A 14,792-nucleotide genomic window follows, 5' to 3' on the forward strand; every position below is an offset into this window, starting at 1 on the left:
TGTCATAAAGACATAAGACATAAAAGCCAGCCTACGGAGCTGTCACTCTCCCAGGTGATCCATAGGTGCCATGTAGAACCTGTTGGAACTCCTCAGATGTAGTAAGTTGTTGGACTGAGGGAAAGCTTGAAAGAAACAGTCTGTCCTATAAGGGCGCAAAAAACTTTATGAATGCGAGTATTTTTGCATCTTACTTAAAGTTTTCTGTATTGTAATAGCTTGTTCTGGTTTATAGTGTAATAAAAACTATCATTAGACATGAAAGCAGTAGTAGTCATCTTTCAGGACATTTTTTTTACTCTAGAATCAAAATACAGGTTTATTACCTCAAGCTGAGGTCAGCTCAAGATCCCATTTGACATGAAGCAAATATTTTAACACTCCTGTCCTTCCAGTCTTTCTGGCCCATAGCAAACCCGTGATTATGCATCACATTTGACCTAAATTCACTAATTGTTTTGACGTCCTAAGACCCTACCCTAAAAATGTAATGCTTTGTATGTCAATCTAATGCTTTGTATGTCAGTCTGGTCTTAAACACAAAAACATTCATCATGAGTGGTTTAAAAGATATCTTCAAACGTCTTATTTTCTTGTGGTTTTTTGTTTGTTTTTTAATTTTTAATTCCACAGTTTATTTTGTGCCAGAGGTAGGATAGTTATATTGGAAGTATAATAGGAGGAAAATAACAACACATCAAACATATTTGCTTATTGATTGTTTCAACTCTAAAGCTGAATCTGATTCCACTTCTACGAAATTATAGAAGGAAGGCATATTTTCTTCTAGAATAGCTCTTAACAATTGTAAACTTTCCAAACATAGAATGTTTTCATCAGAAATCTTGATATTATTCAAATGAAGATTTCCTGATTCTATTAATGCACATAGTGGTAAGGGTATTTGTCTTTGTACCAAGGAAAAAATGTATTGGAAATACCTATCTAGCATCTCTGACCAGAGGGTTTTTCCCAAACATTTCAGAATAATAGTTGTGTAATTTGACTATGGATTTTTTTTTTAATCCCTAAAGACAAGCTAGCTGGTTACTTTTCAGTGGACATTGAAAACAAAGATGTCCGGAATAAATTACTAACATTAGCTTTAATTGTCACCTTCTAGAACAATTGTTTTCACTTGCAGAGACTGAAGACAGGATGCGTCTAAGAATTACAGGGCTTGAGAACCAGTAGCAGTCTTGTGCATGTTAGTAGGTGCTGTGGTCATTATCTGGCGATTCAGTAGCTAAAGCTCTTGTAGTACTTGGTCACTGTGACATTGAAATGCCTCTGCACCTTCCACTAGTCTTCCTGCTTGCAGCCTTTAGGATTCAGCAATTTTTGTCCTGATGCATGCAGCTTTCCAACATAATTGTGGATTTGGTGAACACAAACTGATTTAACTCCTGCAAGCAAAGAAGTGTTGCTTCAAACTCAGAAGAATGACGTTATGCATCAGTATAAGTAAGGGCAGAAAACCCAGTATCTAACTTAGTGAAAATGAGACCTGATCTAATATTAGTCCACAGAGAGTAAGGGTTTCTTCCAACAGCTTCCTTCAGTGAAAGTGTAGGGGCTTTTTATTGTTTGATTTTGTCATTGGGGATCCGTGGTTTTGATCACTGCCGCACTTCAGGAAGGAATTCTCAGATGCTTTTCTCCTCAGTCACACGCCTTTTTGTTATCAGGATGAGAAAGTGGTCAAAACAGCTTTTGTACCACACTAGTTCACTCAAGAAAAAGCACTGTATGGAAATGAGCCTTTCTGTGAAAATGTACTTTCCATAGCAAAGTACTTCTAAGCTAGTATATACTGATATGACATGATGTTGAATATATTCAGTAATACAATTCAGTCCCTTTTGCAATGTCATGAAATTAAATCTGTAATAATATTTTCTGTTTAACTGTGCCTAGCTATTCACTATCTATTTTTTTTTTTAGGCATTAACACACTTATAGCAAACAATGTTTATGATGCAGCATACCCACTTCATGATGTACGTATATTCTATTAAAAATATAGTTCTCTCACGCAGTCATTAGTGTTTATTGCCTGTGACAATGCAAATATAAGCGTGATTCTTTACTAAAACTCTTACATACAAATATTTCAAATTGTGACCTAAAAGTAAAATCAACACTGTAGGAACAGCTGAGTAATATTGTGTTGAATTTTATCTGATTTTACGTCAGTTATTAAATTATTTTCATTCTCTAGGGTGAATATGAAGGCCAAAATGATGACATGAATGACAGAAAGGTAAAATACACTGAAAAAGTAATTTCATATAAGATTTAATGTGATAAATGTGAGTTAATGTTCTAGACGCTATTTGAAAGCATTAGCCAGCAGTCAATCAAGCAAATACATTTACAAATGCATATATATTTCACATTGCTTATTTTCCTGTATTTACACATGCAAAAAATTTTTGTGAGACTTTATAAAAAGTCTTCCTATGAAGTATATCTGTGAATTTGATATTTACATCTTGAAATGCTTCAAGTTTCCTGCCACATGTGTAGACAAGATTTTTCAACCTATGAGGAAGTAAAAGTTGTTAAATAATGCATATGATTATTTTCTTTCCATAACCAGATGGAGCAGTGATTACTAGAATAAAACACAGTTTTATTTTTCATTTCATTGTGCATTCAATTATATTACATGCAGTTTCTATAAAACCTGCTTCCAATTATTTTGTAAATAAAAGGTTTCTAGCTATCAAAAGACTTTTGAGAATATATGTAATCTCCTAACTCTCTGCATAAGAGAAAGGGATACATAATCAAAGACTCTGTGAATTCAGACTGTTTTTAATACATATGCTTACTATTAAAAATGAACAAAACTATTTAATTACTGTAATTCATTGAGATCCATTCAACATTTGCTTACTTTTTTTCTTTGCTATGGAATTGGAACAGTGGCATAGAAAGTGAAGAGGAAAAATTGTGAAGAGAGAAAGGGGGAGAGGAAAGAATGAAAAAGAGGAGAATGTCTGGATGCCTAGAATATTTACTATACTAGAAATTAAATTGCGTATATTCTTGGTGACTTGTAAATTATTTCATAAATACTTTAACTCTGTGGTATTATATGTTGGTATGTGCAATCTCTGGCTTGAAAGCGAGATAAAAAAATTCCATTGATTTGGCAAAACACAATGTAGTTCTCAAGAGTGTAATTACCACAAATGATTATTTGAGTATTTGAAATTAAGACTGACTTCATAAGTCATACAAATAAATTTGAATTTTGCAATGCTGAGTTAATGAAAATTTGAAAATATAATCTTTGTAGTGTTTGATGGGTAATGTTAACATTCAACCACTAGATGTCTTCATGTGCCGTATACAATTTAATTTAGTATACGAAACTCAGTAAGCAAAAGAGACAAAAAGCTGGAAAACAAACGATAAAGAAGCTTGTATATTTATTTCCATTATTTTGAACTTTTTTTGTTCATGAAGAAACTGTCTATTCTGCCCTTTCAGAATTTTCGGAGTAAGTAATAATAGTGATACAATAATAGACTCTGAAAGTCAGCTATGTAGTTTGCTAACTTACAAGGTTAGCAAAAGTTTTAGAGAAGAGAAGTAAATGAACATTAGTCAATGGAGGAAGATTGGGTACTGTGGAATAGGGTGGAAGAAGTCCTAAAAGGACTAGTGTCTGGAAAAATATTTACCCTAGTAGTTGTAGTTTGTGCTACTTTCTTTTTATTCTGCCTATTAGTCTCAGTTATGAAGTGTTAAGTATTAAAAACATAAAAGCTTCTTTCCAGAAATACTTCATTGATTATTCACATATGTCTCTCCTGCCTAGCCATTGAATCTGCTCTAGTATTTCTATGCATAACATCATCTGTTTTCTATCTGAATCTAATAGTCCCAGTGTTTAATTTCCTGAAAAGCCACGATCAGGTTTAAAGGAAAGGGGGGCATTTTTGATTTTTTTTTCTCTGCCCCTCTTTATTTTGTCCATTTTAACTTATCTGTATCTTCCATTTCAATTGTCTGTTGTAAAGCTCCGAAAAATGATGAGCTAAGCCCATCTGGGGTACTTATGCCAATAAGGCAGCATAAGTAATTCAGGTTTATGTACCAGTGCACAATGTAAAAAGTTAATGCTTATTAACCCTCTTCAGGATTTCCTTGGAGAAAATGCACAGTGAGACAATACTTTTGTCACATCCTGTGAGAACTAGAAATCTTCAGTCAGTAAAACACACTCTTTTCCTAAGACTGTGGAGTAAAGAAATTTCTGTGTTTTAGCATGAAATCTACCCTAGAAAAAGTCTTTTAAAGAAATATATTGCACAACAGCATGGTAGTAACTCTCCACGATTATAAAGACTTGGTGGTCTTTAAGATTTTAGCCCAGTGGCAACCTGAAACCCTTCATTGCTAGCAATATATTTGACATTGAGAAATACAGGAGGGCTTTGTTACCTATCTGGGAAAAACACTGTTGTCATATACTACAACAACATCCCTAGAATATTAGAAGCAGATTGGAAAGTGTTATTATAAACTTACAGAAAGTGCTGCTTTTAAATGAATGTGATAAAATACAATAAACTACATTACAAAACTCTTTCTAGAATTCCTTTCGGTTTAATGAATATCATGAAAGGAAGCTCATTCCAGCTTCCAGATTAAGCTTAATCTTGTAAAATTAAAGCTGATGTTGAGGTTTAGTGTGTGCAACACGTGTGGATAGAAAACATTCATGCCATAAACCCACCTTTGGTGCTATGGCTTTTGGAATCAGAATAACCACTGTGATTCTGTAGTCTGATGTAATACTATAGCAACCTGCTCCTGAAATGACTGCAGTTTTAGGAAATCTTTATTGTTGCTCTTCAAATTCCATTCTGTAGCTTCATTCAAAACAGCTTTTAAGTAGTTTTAAGAATATAATAGCTTTGACTTTCTTGTTTTGTATATATCAGAGAATGTATTTATTAGTATGACTATTTATGGAAATAAAATTATAGGTAATGCTGTGGGGTAATGACAAGCGGTGATTTTGAATAGCTAGCTACAGGTATTCACATGAAAATATTAATATGGCAGCCAGGGCAATCCTCTGCAGCTCCTGTTGAAGCCAAGGAAAATCAAATCTAGTCTCATAATTTCATTCCACAAGTACGAAGCGTGTTGCAAGACTATGCTCTGTAAGAGCAGTATTCAAGAAGCCAAGACTTCACACTCCTTGAACCTCATTGCCGAATTGTCAATTGCTTCAGCAGTGTAGGAGTTATTCTCTGATCCATGAAGAGAAAATACTTTATTCTGTATCTTTAATGAGCATACAGTGGCATAGCCCTGTTCGCTTAAATGGTTGCAAGCCAGTTTCCATACTCTGAACTATAACACTTCAATACTTCATCGGGCATGTTTGCAGCATCCAGGTGTTACTCACTCACTTGGCATTTATTGAGTTCATTTGCATAGTATCTGCAGGAGTAGAGACATCATAAAGAGTACAAAAATGTGATTGGAAAACTTCAAAATATGTCAAAATAACTCTGCATGTTACTCTGCACTTATAGTATCTGAATTTCTCTGCACTTATTTGAACCGTTAACTTCACAAGATGGTGTAGCATGCTGGTAGCTGTCAAAATGGACCATCTGAGAGATACAGCCACTGATAACTGCAAAAAATATGTGTGCTTGGTTACTAACATCCTCTTCAGCTCTTTCACTCCATTGTGCAATAATCTACTATTTACCGGGGAAAAAAAAAAAAAGTGTCATGATTAATGAGCATATATTTTGCAGACAGAACTAAAGAGTTTGTGATCTGGTCTCCAACTAAGATAAGTTCCACATATTACACATTTTGAAAAAATCTGAATATATTACTTTTTTTAAATTACTGATTTTGACTATCTTTGGAGTTACTTTTTCCATTAAAGTGAAAAAAGTAGACAAGCATTTAAGTTGTCTCCAGAATATCCTCTGAATGTACCTGATTGTGTATGCGTGTGCATGTGTTTCTTGGTTTGTGTCTTCCTCCCCAGCGGCTTTTAAACTTTTTGCCCAATACCAGCCAAAGTTTACAGGAGAGTAGAAATCTCCAAGGTATTTACTCAGCAATTACATTGCTTCGTATTAACTACAACTTCCATGAGATAGGTGAGGGACAGTTAGTGCTCACAACGAGGGAGAAACTGAAGTATGAGGTGATCTCTTGGAGCCACCAGGTATCCCACACAGAAGCTCATTCTCAATATACAATTTCATCACTTCTCCAATTTTACTAGGAATGACATGGTGCCTTATTTTAAAGGAGCTGACCTCACCTCTCATATGCTATCCTTTTTCTGGTCTCCCTCCTCTTTTTTTCTGAAAAGAGGCACAAAAGAGACACCTGATTTTTCTGGGTGATGCAGATTTATATTCTCTAAATAGTGGTGTGGTTAATTTGGTTTTATTTATCAGGATATTCTTATTTTTTATTATTTTTATACACTCTGTACTTCAAGAAATAGTTTTCAATGAGCATGTTTTCTTAGACTGTCTACAGTCCTTTCATAGCATCAATAAAAATGTGAAAGGATCATGAACGACTGAGGTAGTTCCACAGGAAATTTTACGTTTTTGCATGAGACTGCTCTGATTTTTATTTTTCTCTGAAGATAAAATGTGGTGAACAGTCATATAGAAATAGATCCCTCTGACACCTCCTCTGAGCTTTCTTTGGTCTTCACATAGTTCTGGAAAGCTTAAATTTTTAACATCCTTTCTGGATTCATAATAAACTCATACACAGTTATAAAATGTACTGCTATCAAATTAACTCTTCTGCCAAACTGTTAATTGCATGGTAGTTTCTGTCCAGCAGCTGGCTTTTGTTTCAGAACAGTGTTATGGCTTATGTGTCATAATTACCAGTTTCCTTTACAGCCTCTTGTAGAGAAGTATCCCAGGTTTCTTCTTTTCTTTTTGAAAGTTCTACAGAATTGTGTCACACAGATCACAGCAACAAAAGAGGGAATGAGGAGAACTATCCTGAGTCACTTGCCTATTGCAGTTGAGCGTATGGTCGTTAATATACTACAGGTCCAGAAATATCGCCTTTTATCCCAGGCTCTGTCCCTGATGGATTCCTCTCATTGTAAAAATTTTCAGTAGGATCTGTGCCTGCTTTTGAGCTGTCTGTGAGCTGTGGGTGAATTTTCATTTGCAGTATAATTGTGTAGACTTATGTGTCCATGTGCAGCATGAGGAGGGAAGGGGTTTTTATATGTGCTCCACTAGGTATAGTAGCCTTGAAGGCTGAGCAAGAGAGCAGACAGGTTTTGACACATTTACTGCCTCTAGGTATTCTTACCTGAATTACATCAATTTGGACCTGGACTTATCTACAGTGTAATCCTAGACACCATAGATTTATTTAGCTCTGTAAGTAGCAAAAATCCAAAGATTTCCACAAGGCTAGAGCACCTTTTATTTCTCCTATTAAGCCCTTCTACTGAACATGACTATCTAAAAGACGTGGTAGGGAGGGGGTAAGTATGTGGAGAAAGGTGTGGTTACACCATCCTCCCATTGCTGGCTTGTCTGGAGTCTTCCATAACTGTCTCAAAAATGTACTTGCAAGTTTGTATTGAAGTATAGGAAACTGCTTTTTTTGATATATGTATTTTTAATTCTTAGAAGATGCTTGTAAAAACAGATGAGAGTGCCTGTTTTAAGTTAATTTTCTGTTGCTCTTTTTTAATTTAGTTGCTGTATCGAGAATGGGCAAGATATGGAGTATTTTACAAGTTTCAACCTATTGACCTCATAAGGTAATATAGACTTGCATAAAATACTACAGGACATGGTTCTTAGCTGATGCAAATTATTTTCCTTCCAGTTACTTCAGGAAATCAAGTCTTGGATAGATCAGTGTTAAAAATTATATTCTCACTGCTTTTCTGTAGCTCTGATGGTAGTTTTCTGTAACAAAAATACACTAAACAGTAATATAAATTTGTTTTTTGTACTGTAGTGTTTTTGGAATGTCATACATCAGTTTTAGGTTTTTTTAAAAAGCATTCATTTTTTCAAAAAAGAGAAATTTTCATTTAAATTAATGATTTTTTTGATGGAGAGTATATTCACAAAATCTGGTGAATAATCAGAAGCTTGTGTTCACATCATGAATCAGTGTGAAAGTATTTGACAGTTTTGAAACTGATTTGATTTTTTTACTCCTGGTTTTACAAGTTTTAGTCATCTGAACACATCCATATGTGTTCCTAGTGGGTTTTGTATATTTTGAATTTTGATGTTGCAAACATAATAAGTTGAGATTAAAATAAGACAAAACAAAACCCCCATATTTTTAAAGGAATTTCCACAATATCTCTACCAGAAAGACAAAACAGAGAAATTTTTATTGTATACTATAAGCATTGTTTATGAAAACTACTGATTTGAAATATTCTTACGTAAGATATCTGCCTGGGAATAAGTGAACTGTGATATTAACAAACAAACAAACAACAGGAAAAACCCATCAATTTTCTGTTCCTGGATCATTAGTATACATAAGAAAGATGACATTTATTAGCATTTCTCTTTTGAATAATCAATTAATTTTTATTATATAATCTGCCTTACGTGTTTACCTGCAAAAGCTCCTGTTAGTAGAATGAATAATGAATAATCTTTTTAAAATGTAGTTATTACATTTTGAGTTCAAGTTGAAATACTACATGTAGTTTTTGATAGACTTAATCACTAACTTGTAACATGGTCAGAATTGCTCTTTACTAAGAGTGAGATATTTCAAACTGGCAAATGGTAGAGAGACCATCAAATCTTACCAAGGTACTGCAAGGCTTTGAAATTCCCTCTTTCCTACCTTAATGTTTTTGTGCAGGTTTTATGGAATAGGTAAACTCAGAGCAAAATTAAAACGCTTGGTATGTTGTTAGTAAATATTACAAATGTTAAACTAAACTGTGACTGGCTAGAGGAATTCTCAAGTTTACTAGACCTGGCAGCTGAGCTGAATTAAAAATAGAGGTTCATCTGCTTACACTTCTTCATTTGTATTTTGCTGCCTCCATTATAATGTTTCACTGTACTGATTTGATTTCATGGAAAATCTGTGGTTTAAACTTCTGTGAGAATGGAAAAAAAAATGGACTAGACACGTGCAACTGATTCTCTGTTCTCAGAGATTATTTTTCTTGCTTTTATCTTCCATACTTTGCTTGACTGCAAGTTTGACTGTTACCACTAAAAAAAATGTGTTTTTTATTTTCTGGGTAATGCTAGAGCTATAAAGTATATATACCTGAAGAATGACCACCCTTGTCTTTCTTCAGTTGAAAGAGATTTTTGCTCTTCAGTACCATGGGAGGGATTTGAGTTCAGTCTGTGTGGATGCTTATTCTCTTGGCAAACGTCAGCCACACTTCATAGGTTTTGATAATTTGTTGTGACCCTTCCTTCTTTGATAAGATTATGCTCCTTTTTTTTCTGGTTGTGGGAGCACCGTGCAACTTATCAAGTTTCTATTTGGGCTTTAATGGACAGAAGAAGCATCATTTATTTTGCCTTATACTTAAAGCCTGTTCTGACTGATGTTTTCATATACATTAACTCTGTTGAACTATGTTGCTTAAATAATAGAATCACAGAATCATTGAATGTGTTGGGCTGGAAGGGACCTTTAAAGGTCATCTAACTCGGTTAATGCAGTGCATTCTTTATGAAATCACACAAATATCTAAAGATAGACATATGAATTCAGTTTTTGCCCTTTGTATATGTCTATTTTCAGTTAGATAATGAGAATGATAAACATTTTTGAGAGGGAAATTATGAATTATTTACTAACAGATATCTTAGGCTATAGCTACTGAAAGCAGTTTACCTCTTCTTTCAGGCACTCTTAGACTTAGAAGGCACGAGTGTTATATTAACAAGTAAAGAATAAAAGTTTCAGCTCTAGGACATGTAGGGCTTTAGAGGTTTGTCTGTTATAATTTTTTGTTTTTATTCTAATTTAAGTATTGATTTCTACTAGAGAGGAGTTTCTTCAGTGTAACTTTCTTGTAGGAATGCACTTAGCAGTATTTCCTCTTGATCCTTGTAATATAAAAATGTGCTATAAAAATGTCTGTGGTTCAGTTATTTTTTTCTATTTTTATGATGTTCTTTTCTAAAATGAAGATGACTTCAAAGCCAGATTTTGGCAATTTTACGGTTAGTGTATTTGATAGTTTCCTAAGAGATAATACTACTGTTGATCCAGAGACAGGGAGGACACGCCCTAGACCTTTACGAACCTGCATAAAGAAAAACAGGTTTTATGATTATTATTATTTTTTTGTAGTAAGTTAATCGAAGTTTTAACAATATGATCTAGAATTAATAGGTTGTCCTTAGACATATCTTCTGCTCAAAGCAGGGCTGACTTGTGAGAGGTCTGGAAAACATGCCCTATGAAGAGCGGCTGAGGGAGCTGATTGGATATTCGGGGGAAGTTCTTTACTGAACGAGTGGTGAGGCACTGGAACAGGCTGCCCAGGGAGGTGGTGGAGTCACCAACCCTGGAGGTGTTTAAAAAAAAAGTAGATCTAGCACTTGAGGCTATGGTGTAGTGGTTAGGTATGCTGGGATGAAGGTTGGACTAGATGATCTTCAGACGTCCCTTCCAACCCCTAACATTCTGTGATTCTGTGATTCTGTGACTTGAAAGACAGATAAAATTGCTCATGAGCTTTGAAATCTCTAAGGACGGAAAGCACACAGCTTCTCTGGGCACCCTCTCAGAGATTTTTTTTTCTGTACCACCCTGAGGGAATAAATTTTTCGTTCTGTCCAGACCAATTTTTTCTTGATACAATTTACAGACATTATCTCCAGTCTTTTAGCAGTGCACCTATAACGAGTTATAGCAAATAAAAAATATATTCAGCATGTGTAAGAAGTACAACAGAAAATTATTATCAATTATATTTCTGATTGAATGAAACCTTTATCACTTAGGAGTTCTAAATGACAGATAAAGTGAGTATGCTGAGATTACTGATATCACAGAGGTAGTTCTGAGACAAAAGGTTAGTTAACTTGCCAGTTTTCCAGGAGTTATATTCTTAATGGAAGTCTTGAAGCACCTGCAGATGGCAACCCGTCTATGAACCAAAATTATGGAAAGGAAACTATCATTGTAAGGGGGAAGTCCCCCTTTTTTTTTTTCTTGTTATTAATATAAAGTTATTTCACCCTAGGGAAGTCAAGCAGAGCTAGTTCATTTTCAATTGTGGTGGAACTTATTTTAGTATTAGTGCTTCTAAAAGGTCCCAGCTCATAAGCTACTTCTATCCTATCTCATTTTTCATGTTTTCATTTCTATTTCCTGTTGCCAGAGCTTCATCTAACTTCTTAATAGCTAACAGGCTACATTATCTACAGCATGATTACTTTCAAAGCTCCAAGTGCCTGTATATGCTTATCTTACTGTAAAGCCTAAAACTGGGAAGACATGGTCATTGTAAAGATTGAGACAATGTATACAATAACTCTTTTTGCAGGAGTACGTGGAAAAGTGTGTTAACCAAAATATTATTAATAGTGTATAGCATGTAAATCAAAACCTGGGAGTTTCTGTTACTCAAAGTGTCTGCCTTATATATTTCCTCCTTCCTATTTTTAGCTATATGTTTCTTTGTTATGGAAAAATGTTTCATCTGTGTGTAATGAATTCTGGCCTTTCATTGCAGCGTGCCTGTGTCGAACCTGGTCTTGACTGAACAGTCACCAGTTCCTCTCTGTTCCTGAATTTGAATGTTGTCTTCCTAAAGCACAGCAGCCTGTAGCTTTCTCTTCCTGGCAGTTTTTAAAGCAATGACACACTTGTGTTGTTCAGAAGTTTGATTGTCTTGGCTCTGGATACTGTTGCCTTCAGTTTCAGTCTCTTGGAGCCTTTGTAGTGCAGAGTTCAATATAAGAAATCAAGCCCCAACACTGTTATTACTGGTTTGCCTTTTTGCCTTTCTCTTCTTTCATCAATCTTCACCACAAAAAACCAAAGTGGGTGTATATTTGCTTATGCTACTTACTTTTAAAGGAGCTATAAAATAGGAAAATGGGAATTCTGCTGAAATGGTGTTCTTATTGTTTTAGAGATGTGTTTCTTCCTTACCAAAACTGTGGTTAGGATTGGTTTCTGGTACAGCAATCCCCTAACTCTGGCATCTCTCCTACTTAATACATTAGCAGATCTCTACTTCTTTCACCACTGTGCTTTGTAGCCACATCTTCATCTCTTGAAAAGAACATTTCTATCTACATATTGTCTAGAACTCCAAAAACTTGACAGTAAAGGTCTGCAGTGCCTTCCCTAGTTCCAGAGGTACACGTAAATGTAGTTTAGTCATTGTTTATGCTAACTTTGGGATTATTGGTCCTCAAATTGAAGATTCTCCTGTATCATAGAATCATAGAATCATTTAGGTTGGAAAAGACCTTAAAGATCATTGAGTCCAACAATTACCCAGCAGTATCAGGTCCACCACTAAACCATGTTCGTAAGCACCTCATCTGCAGGTATTTAAATACCTCCAGAGATGGTGACTCTACCACTTCCCTGGGAAGCTTGTTCCAATGCTTGACAGCCTCTTTGAAGAAATGTTTCCTATTATCCAATCTAAACCTCCCTTGGTGCAACTTGAGACTGTTTCTTCTTGTCCTATTGTTACTTGGGAGAAGAGATAGACCCACACCTCACTGCAACCTCCTTTCAGGTAGTTGTAGAGAGTGATGAGATCTCCACAGAGCTTCCTTTTCTCCAGGCTAAACAGCCCCAGTTCCGTCAGCTGCTCCTCACAAGACTTGTGCTTGAGTCCTTTCACCAGCTTCATAGCCCTACTTTGGACATGTTTCAGAACCTCAGAATCTTTCTTGTAGTGAGGGGCCCAAGTGTCTTTATTCCTCTACTTCCCTGTCATTCTTCTGTTATTATTGTGAATTAACCTACCAAAATGTCTGATCTTTACTTTTTATCCAATGTAACCACTTTGGCAGAGAAAAGTCTTCTAATATGTGGTTATCTCACAGGGATTGAACAACTCTCAGAGCTAAACCTAGTCAGTCCAGACTAGTATTTTTGTGAGATATATAGATATATAGATTTATAGATATATATATGTACTGCCCCACTCTGTGCTGGGTTGACTGTCCCAGCAGGTCACTCTAAAAAATTTGCACCAAATATGTTTTGTGAAAGCCAGGTTTTGAAGCAGGGTACAGTGAGCAGGGAATTGCCTCCCATAAACAGCCAGCAGACTGAGCTCAGTGAGATCCCTTCACACCCTCCCTCTGCACAGCTCCCGTGACTATCACCAGCTTCCTTAAGGCTGCAGAGAGAAAACTCCAACATGGTAGATGTGCAGAGTAGTATCCGGTCCCTAATGCCTGGAGAAAAATTATGTGACAAACTTTTCTCTCTGCTGAAGCAACTGCTAGGTCAGGTGGTTATTTACTACATTCTGAGTAAGATATCACTTAGAGCATTGAGTCTGCACACTGTTACCAGTGAGGAGATTTTCTCCACCTGATTCCTTATTTAACAGAAATGCCTTTTCAGCAGAAACCAGGTATGCTGAGGCTCACCCATTGATTCTTTTCTTTTATAGCCCCTTTTCTTCACTCTGTGCCAGTGGGGTGCTCCTCGTTTTTCAGGGTTCCCTTTCCATTTGAGGGAGGAATGAGCTCATTTTCTTTTTGGATATTAGTAATCAGTGTGTTTAGAGTGTTGTTATTTCCCCCTTAGTCTGAGGAATTACTGTAGTATTCTTCTGAGATGACACTGATTCACAGGGTCCTGGAGAGGGTCCGTTTGTGCCAGGTGAGTAATGACAGTAAAAAAAAAAACAACAGTTCTTGGTAGATAACTAAATGATTCAGTTCCCATACAGAAATATGGTAACACTATACAATGCTTCCGTAACTATCCCTAGAAAGCATATCTTCAACATTCACAAAGATGCTGAGGCTATATGCAAGAAATTCTTTATTAGGAAAAAGAGGAAACAGCTTTAAGCCTGGGAAAATGCTGCAATTGAATGAATATAGCATTAAGTAGATAAATGCCTGAGGCAATAATCTGAGCATATCTTCTCACTATAACAATTTTGCACTTTGAGTTCAATACCTTTTTATGCTTCCAAGGAGCTCCACAGCAAAGTTTAATTTCCAACATGGGGTGCATTAAATTTAGAGTTCATCATCTTTAAAGCACTAGGTAGAGTGGAAAGTGCTATGCCAGCATCCACTGAGCCTTGATGTTGTCTTTTATGACAATTTTTACAACAGAGATCTTCCTGGAGGGAGCCAGAAGGTGGGACCCTGGAGCAGAATCCTAGTTGTTGAAAAAGGAACACCTTCTTCTTCATTACAATTCTTTCCCCTTTCCAGTGTCTGTCATCGCATTACCCCTCACAACCCTGTTTTATTTATGAATGGAATTTTATATCATGTCATACATCCATTAAATTGACTGTGTTTTCATTGCTTGATGCTGGGACAGCACTTTTCATCTGCAATTGTAGGTAGTTTCCCCTCCATCCCTGGAACTTCTCATCACAGGGCTTACATGGGTGTTCCAGCCTATGTTTATTGCAAAGCAGAGAGTTTTTACTCATAAAGCATAAATCACTGAAGAAATTGTGTGGAATTACTCTGCTGGATGCAGTCCTGTGACTGGAGTAAGATGATTTACTTACAGCTCTGCATTTCATAGGCTTTGCCAGTCTTGTAGGAAGTGGTTCT

At 35.8% G+C, this 14,792-nt stretch overlaps 1 protein-coding gene across 1 annotated transcript in view; it reads left to right on the top strand.

Moving 5' to 3' along the window:
• The window catches only part of LOC104274674 (anoctamin-2-like), a gene marked incomplete at both ends in the record, with an annotated part of 120,452 nt that overhangs the window by 8,649 nt on the left and 97,011 nt on the right, over nt 1-14,792 (top strand). The window contains 3 exons of the mRNA XM_009870374.1: nt 1,945-2,000; nt 2,222-2,263; nt 7,746-7,810. Of these exons, the coding sequence (XP_009868676.1) occupies nt 1,945-2,000; nt 2,222-2,263; nt 7,746-7,810 (163 nt within the window). The remainder of the gene's footprint in view (nt 1-1,944; nt 2,001-2,221; nt 2,264-7,745; nt 7,811-14,792) is intronic.

Source organism: Apaloderma vittatum, unplaced genomic scaffold, assembly GCF_000703405.1.
Source record: "Apaloderma vittatum isolate BGI_N311 unplaced genomic scaffold, ASM70340v1 scaffold8285, whole genome shotgun sequence".
NCBI lineage: Eukaryota > Metazoa > Chordata > Aves > Trogoniformes > Trogonidae > Apaloderma > Apaloderma vittatum.